Here is a 16,650-nt window from a genome sequence, read left to right as displayed (position 1 = left end):
ATGTCATCATGTACGTTAACGTGCTATTCTTGTTGCCTCACCATCAGAGGATTCTGTCGGTTGTCTGAACTGAATCACTTTGTTGCTAAGCAGGTCCCAAAGGGTACAGTGGGTGTCTGGCTGCTCGAGTTGCCATAGTAACTTCCCCCTGGAGGTGACTGGAAGAGTAGAGAGGTCTTAGGTATGAAAGGATGGCAGTGGTCTCCTTAGTTTAGTTCTGCAGTTATAGTTGGTTGTTGTCCTTGCAAAGTTCTGCACCCCCATCTCACAGTGTCAACATATATTAATTTATACTCAACACCGTCACACTTACAGTGTCAACATATATTAATTTATACTCAACACTGTCACACTTAGTCTCAACATATGTTAATTCATACTCAACACCGACACACAGTGTCAACATATATTAATTTATACTCAACACCGTCACACTTACAGTGTCAACATATATTAATTTATACTCAACACCTTCACACTAACAGTGTCAACATACATTCATTTATACCCAACACTACCCCCGTTGTTTCAGGTCTGTAAGTGTGGGCTGCGTTCTGTAGCTGCCTCGTTGTCTCACGTCTGTGACGTGTTGCAGGTTGCAGGAGAGCTGAAGTATCACCCAGAGTGCTTCACCTGCCTCACCTGTCGTGCCTTCATAGGAGATGGAGACACTTACGCTTTGGTGGAGAGGTCCAAGCTGTACTGGTGAGAACAACGTTCATGTGCAGAGGGCTCATGTCTCATCTAACCCTAACCCTAACCTCTCACATTTCTCTCACTCCTCATCTCTCACTCCTTTGGCCCCTGGTCTAAGCAGCCCCTTTTCCAGAATATTCTGACTTGCATTTTTGATCTAAATTTGATGCACAGTTCTTGTGGGTAGTAGACAGTCAGACTTATTCTGTCTGGACTAAGAAAATGGAACCATTTGGGACAAAATAATTGTGACCGAGCTTGACTTCTATGGCTGCCCTGTTTCTAGGACCCACATACAACTGACATGTGCAACAAAGAGCATTCTCACAGTGCTCCATGTGTGATGTGAAAAGGTACATATTATCCTAGTAGTCTGATTGTGCTTGTCTCCCTCTAGTGGCCATTGTTATTACCAGAACATCGTGAGCCCAGTGACCCTGCCTGCCTCTCCCTGTTCCCGGGTCCCTCACACAGTCACGTTGGTGTCCATCCCGGCCTCCACTGATGGCAAGCGTGGCTTCTCCTTGGCCATCGACCAGGGGCCAAGCCCCAACAGCTACAGCCCCGAACATGGCCACACGGTCCGCGTGTCCAAGTGAGTGTGTGTGTGATGTGTATGTGCGTTTTGTGCTAGAATTTGCTCTGATACACTCTATACTGTAGTCAGCGTTCCTGAATTTTACACCTGAGTAATGTTAAACCTCTCTTCTGTTACGTTCTGCTGATTTTACAATTTTATGGATATTCCACAGATATGTAGATGGTATTATGACAAATTGTATTGGTATCAGAATCTGGGAAAATGTGTGTGTGTGTATGTGTGTGTGTTAAGGGTGGATTCAGATTGCATTAGCCCAGATGTAAGAAACTCTATACATGTGGGGGACCGAATCTTGGAGATCAATGGCACGCCAGTCCGGAATGTTCCAGTGGATGAGGTGCTCACTTCTTTTTTCTTTTTTGCTTTTTTCAAGCATTTGCATATCCTCAAAGTCCAGAGAAAGGGGTCCAGACAGTCCAGCGTGATTTAAACCTTCTTTGGGCTGACACAGATGACTTTTGTGTTTAAACCTCACCTTGACCTCTGTGTGAACCCTGTGGCGTTTCCGTTAGATTGACCTGCTCATCCAGGAGACCAGCAGGCTCCTGCAGCTGACCATCGAACACGACCCCCATGGGCAGGACGGCTTGGAGGACCTAGTGGATGGGCCTAGCCCCCCACCCCCCTCAGACCTTCCCACACCCATCACTCAGGCCCCAAACCAGGACATCACCAACCTGCGAACCCGCATGATTACGTGAGTCTTAACCCACACTGGGTACTAACCCTAAATCCTAACCATAAACCCTAATCCCTTATCCTCAACCCTAAACCCTAACCCTAGTCTTTACCCATACTGGGTACTAACCTTAAACCCTAAACCCAAAAAATATTAAAGGTGTTTGGAAAGCTAAAGCAGCTTTGCCTTATTTGCTTATCTCCCCGTGTGTGCGCGTGTGTGTGTGAACAGACGCAGCTACAGCACTGATAAGTCTCCCTGCTCCAGTAACACGGTGTCTCCACTCTATCTGCGGCGGGATCTCGGACGCTCTGAGTCCCTGCGTTTGGTCAGTAACCGCACACACCGCATCTTCCGTCCTTCTGACCTCATACACGGAGAAGTGCTCGGGAAAGGCTGCTATGGCCAGGCTGTTAAGGTACACAAACAAACACACTCACACACACACACACACACACACACACATACACACACACACATACATACAAACACACATACATACACACACACAGAAACACACAAACATACAAACACAGACGCACACAGATGCACACACACATACATACATACATACAAACACAGAAATATACAAAGACGCACACACACACACATACATACAAACACACAAACATACAAACCCAGATGCACACACACATACATACAAACACAAACATACAAACACAGATGCACACACAAACACACACACACACACACACACACACGCACACACACACACACACATATACATACAAACACACACACACACACAGTGTCGCACTTTACATAATAGGTACATCTGCTACAGTAAAAGGGTGTTGCTGTATCCTGATTTAGATTTCTGTTCATTTCAGTGAATGTAATTACACCTTCACTCCTTTTACATGGTGATACCAGCAGGAGGCAGCATTACGACAGATTGCGCACACGTCTGTACGTTTTCACATTAGGGTCACATCAGGTTTCCTGTAGACCCAACAGCTGCACTGTAATTATATGCAGTCAGTATAATTTCCAGAGGGGTTGGTCAGGGTTGTCCTTGTGTGAGGATGGACTGGACGCAGCCACAAACACACAACCACACAAACAAACACAACACACACACAGACACATACATACACATTGTCAAACACATACATAACCACAAACACAACACACACAGACACATACACACATACCTCATACACAGACATTACACACACACACACACACACACACACACACACACACACACACACACACACGCGCGCATACACACACACATAACATACACTCATACACACCTACAGTTGTGCTCATAAGTTTACATATCCTGGCAGAATTTGTGATTTTTTTTATATTTTTCAGAGAATAATAATGTTAATACAACTTTTCTTTTATTCATGTTTAGTGGTTGGGTCAAGCCATTTATTATCAAACAATTGTTTTTGCCCTTTTTCTAAATCATAAGGACATCACAAACTACCCAAATGACCCTGATCAAAAGTTTATATACCCTAGTCTTTAATACAGTGTATTGCCTCCTTTAACATCAATGACAGCTTGAATTCTTTTGTGGTAGCTGTGGATGAGGCACGTTCTTTTCCCAGATGGTAAAGCTGCCCATTCTTCTTGGCAAAATGCCTCCAATTCCTGTAAATTCTTGGGCTGTCTTGCATGAACTGCACATTTGAAATCTCCCCAAAGTGGCTCAATGATATTGAGGTCATGAGACTGAGATGGCCACTCCAGAACCTTCACTTTTTTCTGCTGTAGCCAATGACAGGTTGACTTGGCCTTGTGTTTTGGATCATTGTCATGTTGGAACATCCAAGTGCGTCCCACGCACAGCTTCTGGGCTGATGAGTGCAAATTTTCCTACAGTATTTTCTGATAAAATTCTGCATTTATCCTGCCATCAATTTTGACCAAGTTTCCTGTGCCTGTGTAGCTCACACATCCCCAAAATACCAGTGATCCACCTCTGTGATTTACAGTAGGGATGGTCTATTTTTCATCATAGGCCTTGTTGACTCCTCTCCAAATTTAAGAATTTATGGTCGTGGCCATAAGTTCAATTTTGGTCTCATCACTCCAAATAACTGTTCCAGAAATCTTGAGGCTTGTCTCTGTGCTGTTTCGCATATTGTAAGCGGGCTGCTTTGTGGCATTGGCGTAGTAAGGGCTTTCTTCTGGAGACTCGACCTTGCAGTCCAAGTGCCTCCTTATTGTGCATCTTGAAACAGCTACACCACTTTTTTTTAGAGAGTCCTGTATGTCAGCTGACGTTATTTTCAGGTTTTTCTTTGCATCCCAAACAATTGAAGCTTTTGTTGGTCTACTTCAGCTTGGTTTGGTTTCAACAGAATCCCTCATTTTCCACTTTTGAGTCCGAACACTGGGTAGTTTCTGTTGTCATTATGATTTAAAAAAGGGCAAAAGCAATTGTTTGATAATAAATGGCTTGACCCAACCATTAAAAATGAATAAAGGAAAAGTTGTTGTATTATCATTTTATTCTCTGAAAAAATATTAAAAAATCACATTCTGCCAGGGTTTGTAAACTTATGAGCACAACTTTATAACAGACAGGGTCAACAGGCAGGGTTATGTGAGGTCATTTCCAGCTCTGAAGGCTACATGCCTCCCTCTCATACAGACGTCCTGTCCCGGTTGTGTGTTGTCAGGTGACTCACAGGGAGACAGGTGAGGTGATGGTGATGAAGGAACTGATCCGTTTCGATGACGAGACACAGAGGACATTTCTCAAAGAGGTAATGAGCTCCGCCAGGATCCAGCCATCATGTCAGACTCCGCCCACCATGTCAGGGCCTGTACCTGCTGTTTCCAGGTTCAGAGTTCCTGTACAGTAAAGCACACAGAGAACCAGGATGAAGGCTGTAAGGAAGCTCTCAGAACTCAGGCCTCCTGCGAAGAGTGGAGGAGTCAAGGCTGGAGGACTTTAACTGTCTCCCTTCACACAGGTCAAAGTCATGAGATGTCTGGACCACCCGAACGTTCTGAGGTTCATTGGGGTTCTGTACAAAGACAAGCGGCTGAATTTCATCTCTGAGTACATCAAAGGAGGCACCCTAAGAGACATCATTAAGAAAATGGTGTGTGTGTGTGTGTGTGTGTGTGTGTGTGTGAGGCACCCTATGAGATATCATTAAGAAAATGGTGTGTGTGTGTGTGTGAGAGTATGTTGGTGTAAAAGGGAGTGTGTATGTGTTTGAGTGTGAGAGCATGCATGTGTGTGACAGTGAGTTATCTGTTGTGTTGCTCACGCTGTCTGGTGTATACTGCATGTCTTAGTCTACATATAATAAATAAAGATATATATTGTTTCTGTCTGTTTCTCCTGCGCAGGACAGCAACTATCCCTGGAACCACAGAGTGAGCTTTGCCAAGGACATCGCGTCTGGAATGGTGAGTGGGACATGTACCATTGTCCATTACAAAGACGGCACATCCCAGACTCCTGGAGCTGTCCAAATCTGTGCGTGTCAGCCCATGGCTCCATCTAGTGGCCAATGGGAGACCAGATAAATTAAAAACAAGTCACACGACACATCGGCTTTTCCCATGCAGAAATAAAAGCTGGAGCTGGTTCAGGGTCAGTGCCCTGGGGGTTCATTCCTCGGACTTGTACATCTTTCCTTTCAGCACATGCCATAAGGAAGGCTGCATCTCCAGGGCTTATATGGTCTGTTTCTCAGAGACGTCTCCCTCAGGCTCCTCTGGTATGTGACTTGTTTATGTGCTTTATTCCGCAGGCTTACCTGCATTCCATGAACATCATCCATCGTGATCTCAACTCCCACAACTGCTTGGTCAGAGAGGTGAGCGTCACCTGCAGATATAAGTGTCTTTTCTTTATGGATTTAGGCAGGCTCACCTGTCCTGTCATCTGTCGCTGGATCCATAGCACACACACAGGAGGTCGTTTGTACTGAAACAACAAAGGAATAATGTCTTGATATGAGGAGAGGACAAGGGTTAGGGTTAGGATTAGGGTTGGGATTGGGATTAAATTGGGATTAGGGTTATGGTTAGGGTTAGGTTAGGGTTAGGGTTAAATTAGGGTTAGGATTAGGGTTAGGGTTAGGTTACGATTAGGTTAGGGTTAGGGTTAGTTTTAGGTTAGGGTTAGGATTAGGGTTAGGATTAGGGTTAGGGTTAGGTTACGATTAGGGTTAGGGTTAGGGTAGGGTTAAACCTCTCAGAATAGAGTTCCTGCAAACTGAGGAAAATCCTTTGTTGTACTTTTTGCTTGTGAGGTTGGTATTCTGGCATTTGTGAGAACACGGTGTTCTCTCTGTCCTTAGAACAACAGCGTCGTGGTGGCAGACTTTGGGCTTGCACGACTTATGGTGGAGGACAAAAACCAGGATCCTCTGGGGAAGCTGCCAGGCCTGAAGAAGGCTGACCGGAGGAAGCGGTACACCGTGGTGGGCAACCCCTACTGGATGGCCCCGGAAATGATCCACGGTTAGTGCTCTTTACTCTGCTTTCCCTTTTTAAGGGTGTTTCTAAGGGAAATAATATATTATATTCTTTACGTTGATGTTTCTATATATGTACCTTGCTCTCTGACAATAGTTCTTCCATGTTACGCCATTTGTGTGTTAAGAATAGAATAAACAGCATGGGATAATTATATAGAGTTATATATTATAATTATATAGAATTATTTGAGAATCAGAGCACTGTCTGACGTTGTGTCCCATGTAACGTTGTGTCCTGTGTAACGCTGCCTGTATAAAGATGCCTGTGTAATGCTGTGTCCAGTGTAATGTGTCCTATGTAACACTGTGTCCTGTGTAACGCCGTGTCCTGTGTAACGCCGTGTCCTGTGTAACGCCATGCCCTGTGTAACGCTGTGTCCTGTGTAATGTGTCCTGTGTAACGCCTTGTCCTGTGAGACCCTGTGTCCTGTGTAACGCCGTGTCCTGTGTAACGCTGTGTCCTGTGTAACAATGTGTCCTGTGTAACGCTGTGTCCTGTGTAACAGTGTCCTGTGTAACGCCGTGTCCTGTGTAATGTGTCCTGTGTAACGCCGTGTCCTGTGTAACGCTGTGTCCTGTGTAATGTGTCCTGTGTAACGCCTTGTCCTGTGAGACCCTGTGTCCTGTGTAACGCCATGTCCTGTGTAATGTGTCCTGTGTAACGCTGTGTCCTGTGTAACACTGTGTCCTGTGCTCTTTCTCTCTGCCCCACAGGGAAGAGTTACGATGAGAGAGTAGATATCTTCTCCTTCGGCATCATGCTGTGTGAGGTGAGAGTAGGATGGGACGTCTCATCTCAAACAGACTCTATATAGATATATACAAGAACATTTTTATATATATATATATATATATATAAACAGGAACATATATAAATAAATACAGACCACATCATATACAGAGATATATATAAATAAATATACAGACCTCATCATATATAGGGAGATATATAAATAAATATATAGACCACATCATATATAGGGAGATATATAAATAAATATAGTGAATACATCAGGCAAATGCCAGATTGTTTCAGCTGCCTGGACTCCCTTACAGATCATAGGGCGGGTGAACGCAGACCCGGACTACCTGCCCCGAGCCGTGGACTTTGGCCTCAGTGTGAAGGGCTTTCTGAAGCACTACTACCCTGCAGACTGCCCGCCTGCCTTTTTCCCCCTGGCTGTCCTGTGCTGTGACCTGGATGCTGAGAAGCGGTAAGGCCTCCAACCCTTGTGCATGTCCTGGGTCCTACTGGAGCCCAGAGACCCTGGACATGAGATGAGAGTAATCAAATCACTGCATCTATCACATGAGACAAACCCTGAAGATCCTTAGCTTCCTGTTTCTCCAGCCAGCAGTGTGTGCAGTACATGCAGAGATGCATTGGCTCTTTCTTAAAACACACCCCGTTTAAAATGTAGTGACTTTCTTAGTGGGCCCTTGTGTGTGTGTGGGAATGATACTGTTCGTTTGTGGGACTGATGCTGTGTGTGTGGGACTGACACTGCATGTGTGGGACTGACACTAATTATGTGTATGGGATTGACAATGTGTGTGTGTTTGGGACTGATACTGCGCGTGTGGGACTGACGCTGTGTGTGTGTATATGGGACTGACACTGTATGTATGTGTGGGATTGACAGACTGACACTGTGCATGTGTGTGGGACTGATACTGAGCGTGTGAGACTGACACTGTGTGTGTGTGGGGGACTGAAGCTGTGTCTGTCTTTCACAGGCCGGCGTTCACAAAGCTGGAGGAATGGCTGGAGAACCTGAGGATGCACCTGAACATGCGGCTGCCTCTGGTGTCCGAGCTGGAGCAGGTGCAGAAAGACTTCAGGCAGAACCACCTGAATGTCAGCAGCGGACTGCCCAATCACCAGGGACAAGCTGAGTAGGAGGCGGGGCTTAAGAGGGCGGCATTCAGCAGGACCCGGAGAGCAGCCTGGTTGGGCTGGAAGTGTTCCAGACTGTTGAGGTTCTGCCCATGACAGGAGGACCACAGGAGGGGTGGACTGCCACTGCAGTGGAGGCGGGGTTTCAGGACTCCACAACTTTGGAATGCCCCCCCAAGGACTGAAGCCCCCCCCCCAACAATGCCCTGTATCCTCTGGACTTGGGGTCTTCCATTGTGAGCTTTGTGACTGAACCCAGTGGGTGATTGGTGATGTCCCTGTTGCCGTTGGTTATGAGCCATCTGTAGTACATCCATCAGCTTCTTATGGTTTACCAGTGCCCTCATGCTCTCACTCGCTGCGTGTTTGAGGTGGAGCTGTATATTTGAGGTGGCGCTGCATTTTTAAAGGTGGAGCTGTGTGTTTGAGGTGGAGCTGCATGTTGGAGGTGGAGCGTGAGGTTTATGTTTATATTGTGTGAGATTTTTGTTTCTCAGATTAGCTTGTTTGGTTTACTGCTAAATGTTGCAGTGTTTAAAGCATAAGGTTTTAAAATGCTAACGGCGCAGGTTTAGGGGCATGTAGTGCATGCTTGTAAATACTCTGTTTTTCTGCCCATTTTATCCTAGTGAAGTGTCACTCAGTGCGTAGTTTAACACAGACCCAGGTAAGGTCATCGCGTTTACAGAGCGATGTCTTCAGTTTGGGCTTTCAGTTCATCAAGCGTCAACAATGTTTTGTGTCACACGGTACATTCCTCTAAGTTTGCTATCTCTTCACATTCTGAATTACACTCTGTCTCTGCCCTAGAGGTGAGCTGGCATAAGACATCCTAGTCCAAAACAATGCATATATAGCTAATTCTATTACATATTGTAAAGGTTTTAGATATTGTAATTGTACAGACATTATTTTGTATACGGTTGTAACATTGTCATATTTTTATTGGGCTTCTTGTTGAAATGAAAGGAGCTTGTCTGGTTTGTGTCATTGGGAGACTACCTTCTCATACACATGTTGGGAGGTGTAGTGTACCAGGCATGTGGCATCCATGCTTGTCCTCTGCGCTTCCTCTCCTGATGTCTCTCACACTGTCTTTTCATACTGTCAACAGCAGGCAGTAGCATAACACAAACTGAAATATTTATTAATGGCTCACAAGCAGGTGAAAACCACGATACTCGTGCAGTGTTCAATCATAGCTCAGTAAGGAGCTAAGAGCAAGTTCCTTAAAGATAATCTCATCCATACTTAAATGGACTACCTGATAATATCATCGGTACTGAAATGGATTACCTGATATTTGTGGCCAGGCTCTTACAAAGTTGATCCTTGTTCAGTTCTAGGACCAGGTGTATTTCTGCTCCTAGTCCTGTCCTTAGATGACATATCTGTCTAGGGCCCGTGCAACCTCGACAGGTTATATGTAGGATCTCACAGATGTCTGTATCCCGCTGTTGTGTACATCTCCCTGTGGGAGACGTCCTGTTTACACAAAGCTGCTGGTTGTAAATATCTCCCGTGTTTTTGTCACATCCAACTCCCTCCACCCTTCTGTCTGTCTGTCTGTCTGTCTGTATGTCTGTCTGTCCATCTGTCTTGGCTGGCTCTCAGTTCTTCCACTTCCTCGACAGCAATCAGCTGTTCTCTTAACTGAACAAATATTATTCTGGAAGTAAACACAGAGGAGGAAAGTATGTGTACAGTAGTGGTCACAGCCCAAGAGATGAAAAAATAAACAAATGGAAGAAAAAGGAAAAAATCAGCATCTCTCTTTTTTTAATACAGCCACTAATCTGTTCCACTGTAATCTCTGTTCCACTGTAATTTCATTTGTATAGATTTTCATTTGCACTAAATAAGAAAAAGGCTGCCAATAGAAATATGGCACTTTTTTTGGTAACCCAGAAATTAATCCTATGTGTGACCTAGGAAGTACAACATGTCGAGTAGCTGCATTTGAACCCAAGAGCTTGTCTGTATGTTTTGTCTGTATGTGAGACATCTATTAGACTGTGCATTTCTGTGAATGCGCAGGACAGAGAGAGAACAGTCGTGTTCCTTCCTCACACATTTCAGGCTCTTTGTATATTCTTAGCTTCACTGATCTTCTTAATATAATAGATGTTGCTTATGAAAGCCATATGAAATTGACATCAGATGAAGTGTGATGAAATTCACACAACATGTGCACTTAAAATATACTGTAAAATAATTTAAGTTACACAATGTTGCACCAACCAGTCTGAAGAATCTCAACCAAATTTAAGGTATACAAACATTTGTTGGTAAATGGCTGTTATTTGAGTACTTAATCTTTGTGTTTTCTTGGGGTTTGCTGCACAGGGGTTAGGGTCTTTGGCCCATCTGCTGCCTGAGAAGGTCCTCTGTGAAAGACGTGACTGCTTATTCTTTGAAGTGATTGCTTCTTCATATGATGTCATGTTCACGTTACACTGAAGCACTGCTCAGCCTAACTGTAAACACACTAATGTCCTTGTCTAGTATTCAACACTGAAAGTCTAGCTCAGGGCATAATGACTAAGACCACTAGTCACCAGTTGGTGTTAGCAACCAGTTCCAGTCCCAATAATAAAGTCCCAGTGTGCATGTTCGCTGCTCTTTAACATCACTCTGCATGTACAGCAAGGTGGCGCTAGAGTGTACATTTCTTTCAGTGTATACAAATGCTGTATGGGCATGTTACACTGGACGTGTTTCCGGCATTTTCTCGCTAGTTAATTCCGAGCATGACGATCCCGTGAGCTTCTGTGTGACGTCCTGCTGCAGGACGTGTTTGCAGAGGAGCTGTTTACCTCCTGATATTGCTGTGCCTTTGTTGTATGCTAGCCTTGCCAACGACTTGTAGTGCGGTTTGGATTTATTCATTTATTTATTTTATTTTTTTTTGTAACATAAATCTAACGCTGATTTTATATCACTGCTGAACTGCTGAAATAAGAGATTCTCTTTTCTCTATATTTGTACTGTATTCTCCATGTCTCCATAGTCCAGTTTGGTATTTACTTTCACAATTTTGTTCTTTTGATTTAATTTTTTTACACAAGCTGTGAAAAAATGATTCTGCACTTTAAATTCTGGCCATGAAAATTAAGAATCCAAGGAGTTGACTGTATGATTTCACTTGGAATAAAACTGTCGCTCTGTTACACTTAAACCTTGGACTGGAGTTTTTCTATCAAGCTTGGCTGGAGTTCATTTGCTACAACAATGAAGATTTTGTCAAATTTGGGATGATGTTTGGTTCAAACAAGTAAAGACCATTTGTAACAAATATAAAACTGTTGGAATAATAGATTGAAAATAAAGTATTGAATATGTTTAAGACAACATACCTTAAAATGGAGTAAAACTTACTGCTTTGGCTTGAAGGTCACTGAAAGAGGAACAGGATTAAGTTTAATGGCGTACAAACAAAAAGGATAGAATTACAATTAAATGTGATAATTGACAGATAAATGGATTATTAGTGTAGGGTGAAGAGGATTCACCCCAAATATAGCAGAAACAATGAACTGAAGGAGAGTCACTAACGTGCTGGTTTGGTGCACGATGCAACTTTGAACCACAGAACACCGTCCGGAAGGACAGGCAGGGCATTATTGAACACCGTCAGCATGGACAGGCGAGACATTATTGAACACCGTCAGCATGGACAGGCGAGACATTATTGAACACCGTCAGCATAGACAGGCGAGACATTATTGAATACCATCCGCAGGACATTATACACGTCACTGAACAATTATGTAAATCATTCTTCTTTTGAATAATGTAAGTTTCAGAAATGATTCCAAGTGCTTCCGCATCCGTGTCTGTCTTTGTTGCGCTACGTTACTAAGTGAATTAGACGCCAGTCCTGCACAATACAGGGGGACAGAATTCCAGCTCCCAGAGTGCACATACCCTGATGCGTGACCTCTGCTCCGGTGACCTACCCTGGTAGGGTTTGCAGTTGTAATAAATATCTGTTGAACAGATGTAAAGTGTGCATATTATCAGGGAATGAAGAGAGGCGACTTTAGTCTTAAAATTTGTGGAATTAAATCTGTCTACGGTAAATAAAAACATGTAGAGTGAAAGGCGGGATCGCTGGAAAGAGCGCCATAAACATGAGACTAATGCGTGCTGGCAGGCTTAGTGACGTGCTTCTAATCGGAAAAGCAGAGTTTTTTGCGATTTGATTTTTATTCTGTTAAAATTGAATATTCTGTTATATATCACCTGTTAAATAAATCCGTTAGGCTATTACAGCGACAGACAACGATATAATGATGGCCCATGCGCTCTGCGCATCCATGTGCAGTTGTTTTTATCCGGGGGCTATGACGTCACTGCGCTCCGCCAATGCCGCGTGCATCTGCGTTTAAAATGCTCCTTGCAGTCTGCATGCACACACTCAGCATCGGAGCGACGTCGCAGGAAGCGGCTGCGTTTGTGCGCGATCTAATAGGTCGGACACGCAGCTTAATCCCGTCTGGTGCTGCTCGCCATACTTCTGCACGGGGATATTGCTCCAAGCTCCAAACGAGCACGAACACTCGATAAGCGAGCTGTTTAAACAGGCTTTCAAATGGAAAATTCGCCCGTGAACAACCGCCTCAGGACTGCTCCGTTCAGCTACGGTGAGTACTGCGTTTATTGCGAAACGATGTCATACAAGCCTTCAGTTCAAGATACTGCTGTAGTTTCCACGCGACACGGGGCATTGTGCGCGTGCCTCGTACCCTGTGTGAAATGCGCAGCCGTCCCGGGGCCCGTGCCGCGCCGGACACTACAACGCCTTTTCATTCTTTTTCATTCATTGTTTCAGCGACATGATCGGCACATGTTACTTTGTCATATTTTAAAAACCTTGGAGGTTACAATAACATTAACCTTAGCGGCACGTAATTGTAAAGTAATATTCGACTGGAAAAAGACATATTCTCAACCCATATAGGCTCCAGTCGCCTAAATATATGACTGAATAATACCCTTCTCTGGACTATAGTACAGTGGTTATAGAGATATGGCTTTTGCCATATTTTACTATATATAGAATACAGATGACTTTTTTTTGTTGAAGAAAAAATGCAATAGCCTACGTAGGCACAATTCCCACCAGAGATCCAGAATAAGGCCACAGTCATGATCTCTCATAGTTGTGTATTTACACAGGGGACACTGCATTTTTGGAGGCGACTTTTCATTTAGTGTTTCAAATCGCCTTAAAAATAAATTAATAACTAAAAGAATATTCTGCAGGCATTAAGTGTGCAGTAATGATTATGTATTTGTATTTGCATATGACTCAATAACTAAAATTTGGGCTTGTGGTTTAGGGTTAGTGGTTAGGGCTGTTAGGCTTTAGGGCTTGTTAGGGAATAGAAGTAGGATTAGAAGAAATAGTTGAGACCAGGCTGTGCTGCCATCAACAATATTATGTTGGAACTAATAAACAAGACTGGAAGTGTCCAGCCTCTCTGTCTGCTCTAGATCTGCCTGACTGACCAGCTGCTCTGTCTGCTCTAGATCTGCCTGACTGACCAGCTGCTCTGTCTGCTCTAGGTCTGCCTGACTGACCAGCTGCTCTGTCTGCTCTAGATCTGCCGGACTGACCAGCTGCTCAGTCTGCTCTAGATCTGCCGGACTGACCAGCTGCTCAGTCTGCTCTAGATCTGCCGGACTGACCAGCTGCTCAGTCTGCTCTAGGTCTGCCTGACTGTCCAGTCTTTCAGAGAGGTGTCCACGGCACTCCCAGCGGATGGACAGTGATGCCCTCCTCACAGCTGGAGAGGACATGGCACCTGTCTGTACACAGACTTGCTTTTCTTACTTGGTCAGAGAGGCTGCCTGCCTGTTTGGTTTAATGCTTAGATGCACAGAGTTGAGACCGTCACACAACAGTGATGGATAAGTATATATATTTTCATTTTCTGGCATGGTATCCTTTATTTACTGTGTGAAGGGTATACATGCAAAAACCTGCACACCATGAACTACATCAGTAGTGTGGAGCTCCCTGTCTGCCTTCTCCCCACCTGTTTCAAGTAACAGACAAACCCTCCACTCTACAGGGCTGAGGGGCACCGAGGGACTTTGATGTAGTTTTACACTGCAGTGACTGTTTGAAGTAGTTTTACACTGCAGCGACTGTTTGGCTGGGCCCCAGTGCTCAGTCAGGACAATGGGCGTCGTGCAGGGTGAGACCGACCTACTGCTTCATGTGAATCACTGCGTAAGAGAGACCAGCCCAAGAAGACTCTCTGGATTGGAACATTCTTGGGAAAGATCCAGACTGCACATGAGCAGTGAACAACCATGTGTGATGACAGCAGGGTGTCAGGAGTCAACATGACAAAGTTTGGGGACAGAGGATGGTGCTTTTGTCAACTTCATTCATAAGAAATCAAACTACGTGAGCCATGTGATGTACTGAGCAAATCACTGTGAATATTAGATTAAGATTGACCTCAGATTCAGTGACCTCAGTGGCACTTTTCTCACGTTCTAGTGAACTCCTTTCATTAAGCACATGAATGAATCGCTCACGAAGGGTCAGTGCCAGTCAAACATGTCTGAATACACCACAGCCATCTCCATCATGGGCAGTAGAAATATAGTCATGGTGAAAAATGTGTAACACTGATCCTTTTTAAAAAGGCTTATTAACACACCCACTGAAATATTACCATGTCATCTACAAGACCATCCAAAATACAGGAGCAGTTTTCAGTGTCAGAAATAGGAAACCAATCCCAGATTAAAGTATGCATTATTATTATTATTATTATTATTATTATATTTGTTTCCTCCCTGAAAAGATGCTTTTTGACCACTAAAGATGATATGGTCATGTGACCTTCTCTGTGTACGTCACACTCTGGGTTATACATCACACTCTGGGTTATACGTCACACTCTGGGTTATACGTTACACCCTCGGTTATACGTCACACTCTGGGTTATACATTACACCCTGGGTTATACGTCACACTCTAGGTTATACGTCACACTCTGGGTTATCTGCTGTGACTAACAACACTTCCACGATGGTGCTGGCCACACTTGCAGAGGATTCAGATTAACCCTGCAGGTGGACAAGTATAAAGAAGCTACTGAGTAAACCTACTGAGTACCCATCTGCATCTCTCGCTCTCTCTCTCTCTCTCTCTCTCTCTCTCTCTCTCTCTCCCTCTCTCTCCCTCTCTCTCCCTCTCCCTCTCCTCCCCACTCAAATTCAAATGTTCATATAAATGTATTGGTATGAATTGTGATTTATTAACTGTTTCCACGGCATCATCATCACCCAACTCTGCCCTGCATGACATATTTGTGCTTTTCTCAGGTCCCTACAGAATACATGGTGAAATGTTTTAATAGGATTTGTGTCCCATGGTGGTGATTGTATGGTTCAATAGTGTAGGTCACTGGGTCATGGTTTAATAATATAGGTCACTGGGGTCATGGTTTAATAATATAGGTTACTAGAGTCATGGTTTAATAGTGTAGGTCACTGGGGTCATGGTTTTAATGATGCAGTATAACTTCTTGGCTACTAACAGGCTAACAGGATCATATAACATCTTAAAAGGATTGCCCACTTTAAATGGTTTTGATCGAGTGAAGGGGTTGAACGAGTTTTGGTAATCTGTAACACAGGATATTGAGGGTGATTAGGTCATCTATAACGTGATCTTGAGGGAGTTTAGATAATCTATAACAGGATCTTGAGGCAGATTAGGTAATCTGTAACACATGATCCTGAGTGAGTTTAGTTAATCTGTAACAGAATACATTTTAAAGTAACCATCCGGTCCTGTAGCTATCACTGTGCTGTGGCGTGGTCCACTAACAATAACGCCTCTCTATTTCTCTTTTTCTCTCTCTGTCTGGGTTGCTGGTTTTGACCAATGAAACAGGCCTGATAACTGGTTTTGAACGATGAAACAGACTGGATAACTGGTTTTGACCGATGAAACAGACTGGATACCTGGATATGAGCCATGAAACAGACTGGGTAACTGGTTCCGACCCATGAAACAGACTGGGTAACTGGTTCCGACCCATGAAACAGACTGGATAACTGGTTTTGACCAATGAAACAGACTGGATAACTGGTTCTGACCAATGAAACAGACTGGTTCTGACCCAAGATATTGCTACGCCTCTTCTGTATTCTCACTTCTGAGGAGAAAATGGGCATTTACTATACAGTCAGTAACTTGCCAAGGAATTGGTCACAGTAGTATTCAGTAAGCCTGGTTGCCAAACTGTCATTGTTTTCTATA

At 44.0% G+C, this 16,650-nt stretch overlaps 2 protein-coding genes across 6 annotated transcripts in view; both read left to right on the top strand.

The window, feature by feature from the left end:
* The window catches only part of limk1a (LIM domain kinase 1a), a 32,972-nt gene extending 21,437 nt beyond the window's left edge, over positions 1–11,535 (top strand). For 4 of the 5 annotated variants that reach the window (XM_027004588.3, XM_027004587.3, XM_081723599.1 and 1 more), the window contains 13 exons: positions 596–705; positions 1,094–1,291; positions 1,529–1,634; positions 1,810–1,994; positions 2,208–2,394; positions 4,640–4,726; positions 4,937–5,068; positions 5,322–5,381; positions 5,729–5,794; positions 6,281–6,443; positions 7,175–7,230; positions 7,517–7,674; positions 8,198–11,535. In XM_027004588.3, coding sequence (XP_026860389.2) covers positions 596–705; positions 1,094–1,291; positions 1,529–1,634; positions 1,810–1,994; positions 2,208–2,394; positions 4,640–4,726; positions 4,937–5,068; positions 5,322–5,381; positions 5,729–5,794; positions 6,281–6,443; positions 7,175–7,230; positions 7,517–7,674; positions 8,198–8,360 — 1,671 coding nt within the window. In that variant the 3' untranslated portion in view covers positions 8,361–11,535. The remainder of the gene's footprint in view (positions 1–595; positions 706–1,093; positions 1,292–1,528; positions 1,635–1,809; positions 1,995–2,207; positions 2,395–4,639; positions 4,727–4,936; positions 5,069–5,321; positions 5,382–5,728; positions 5,795–6,280; positions 6,444–7,174; positions 7,231–7,516; positions 7,675–8,197) is intronic. The other variant, XM_027004589.3, reaches the window with a different exon arrangement.
* Positions 11,536–12,767: 1,232 nt separating this feature from the next.
* septin4b (septin 4b) overlaps positions 12,768–16,650 on the top strand; it is a 39,819-nt gene continuing 35,936 nt past the window's right edge. The window contains exon 1 of the mRNA XM_081723598.1: positions 12,768–13,003. The gene's annotated coding sequence lies outside the window, so the exon portion shown is untranslated. The remainder of the gene's footprint in view (positions 13,004–16,650) is intronic.

Source organism: Electrophorus electricus, chromosome 11, assembly GCF_041902795.1.
Source record: "Electrophorus electricus isolate QZ-2024a chromosome 11, ASM4190279v1, whole genome shotgun sequence".
In the NCBI taxonomy this organism is placed as follows: domain Eukaryota; kingdom Metazoa; phylum Chordata; class Actinopteri; order Gymnotiformes; family Gymnotidae; genus Electrophorus; species Electrophorus electricus.
This window is presented reverse-complemented; position numbering and strand designations above follow the sequence as displayed.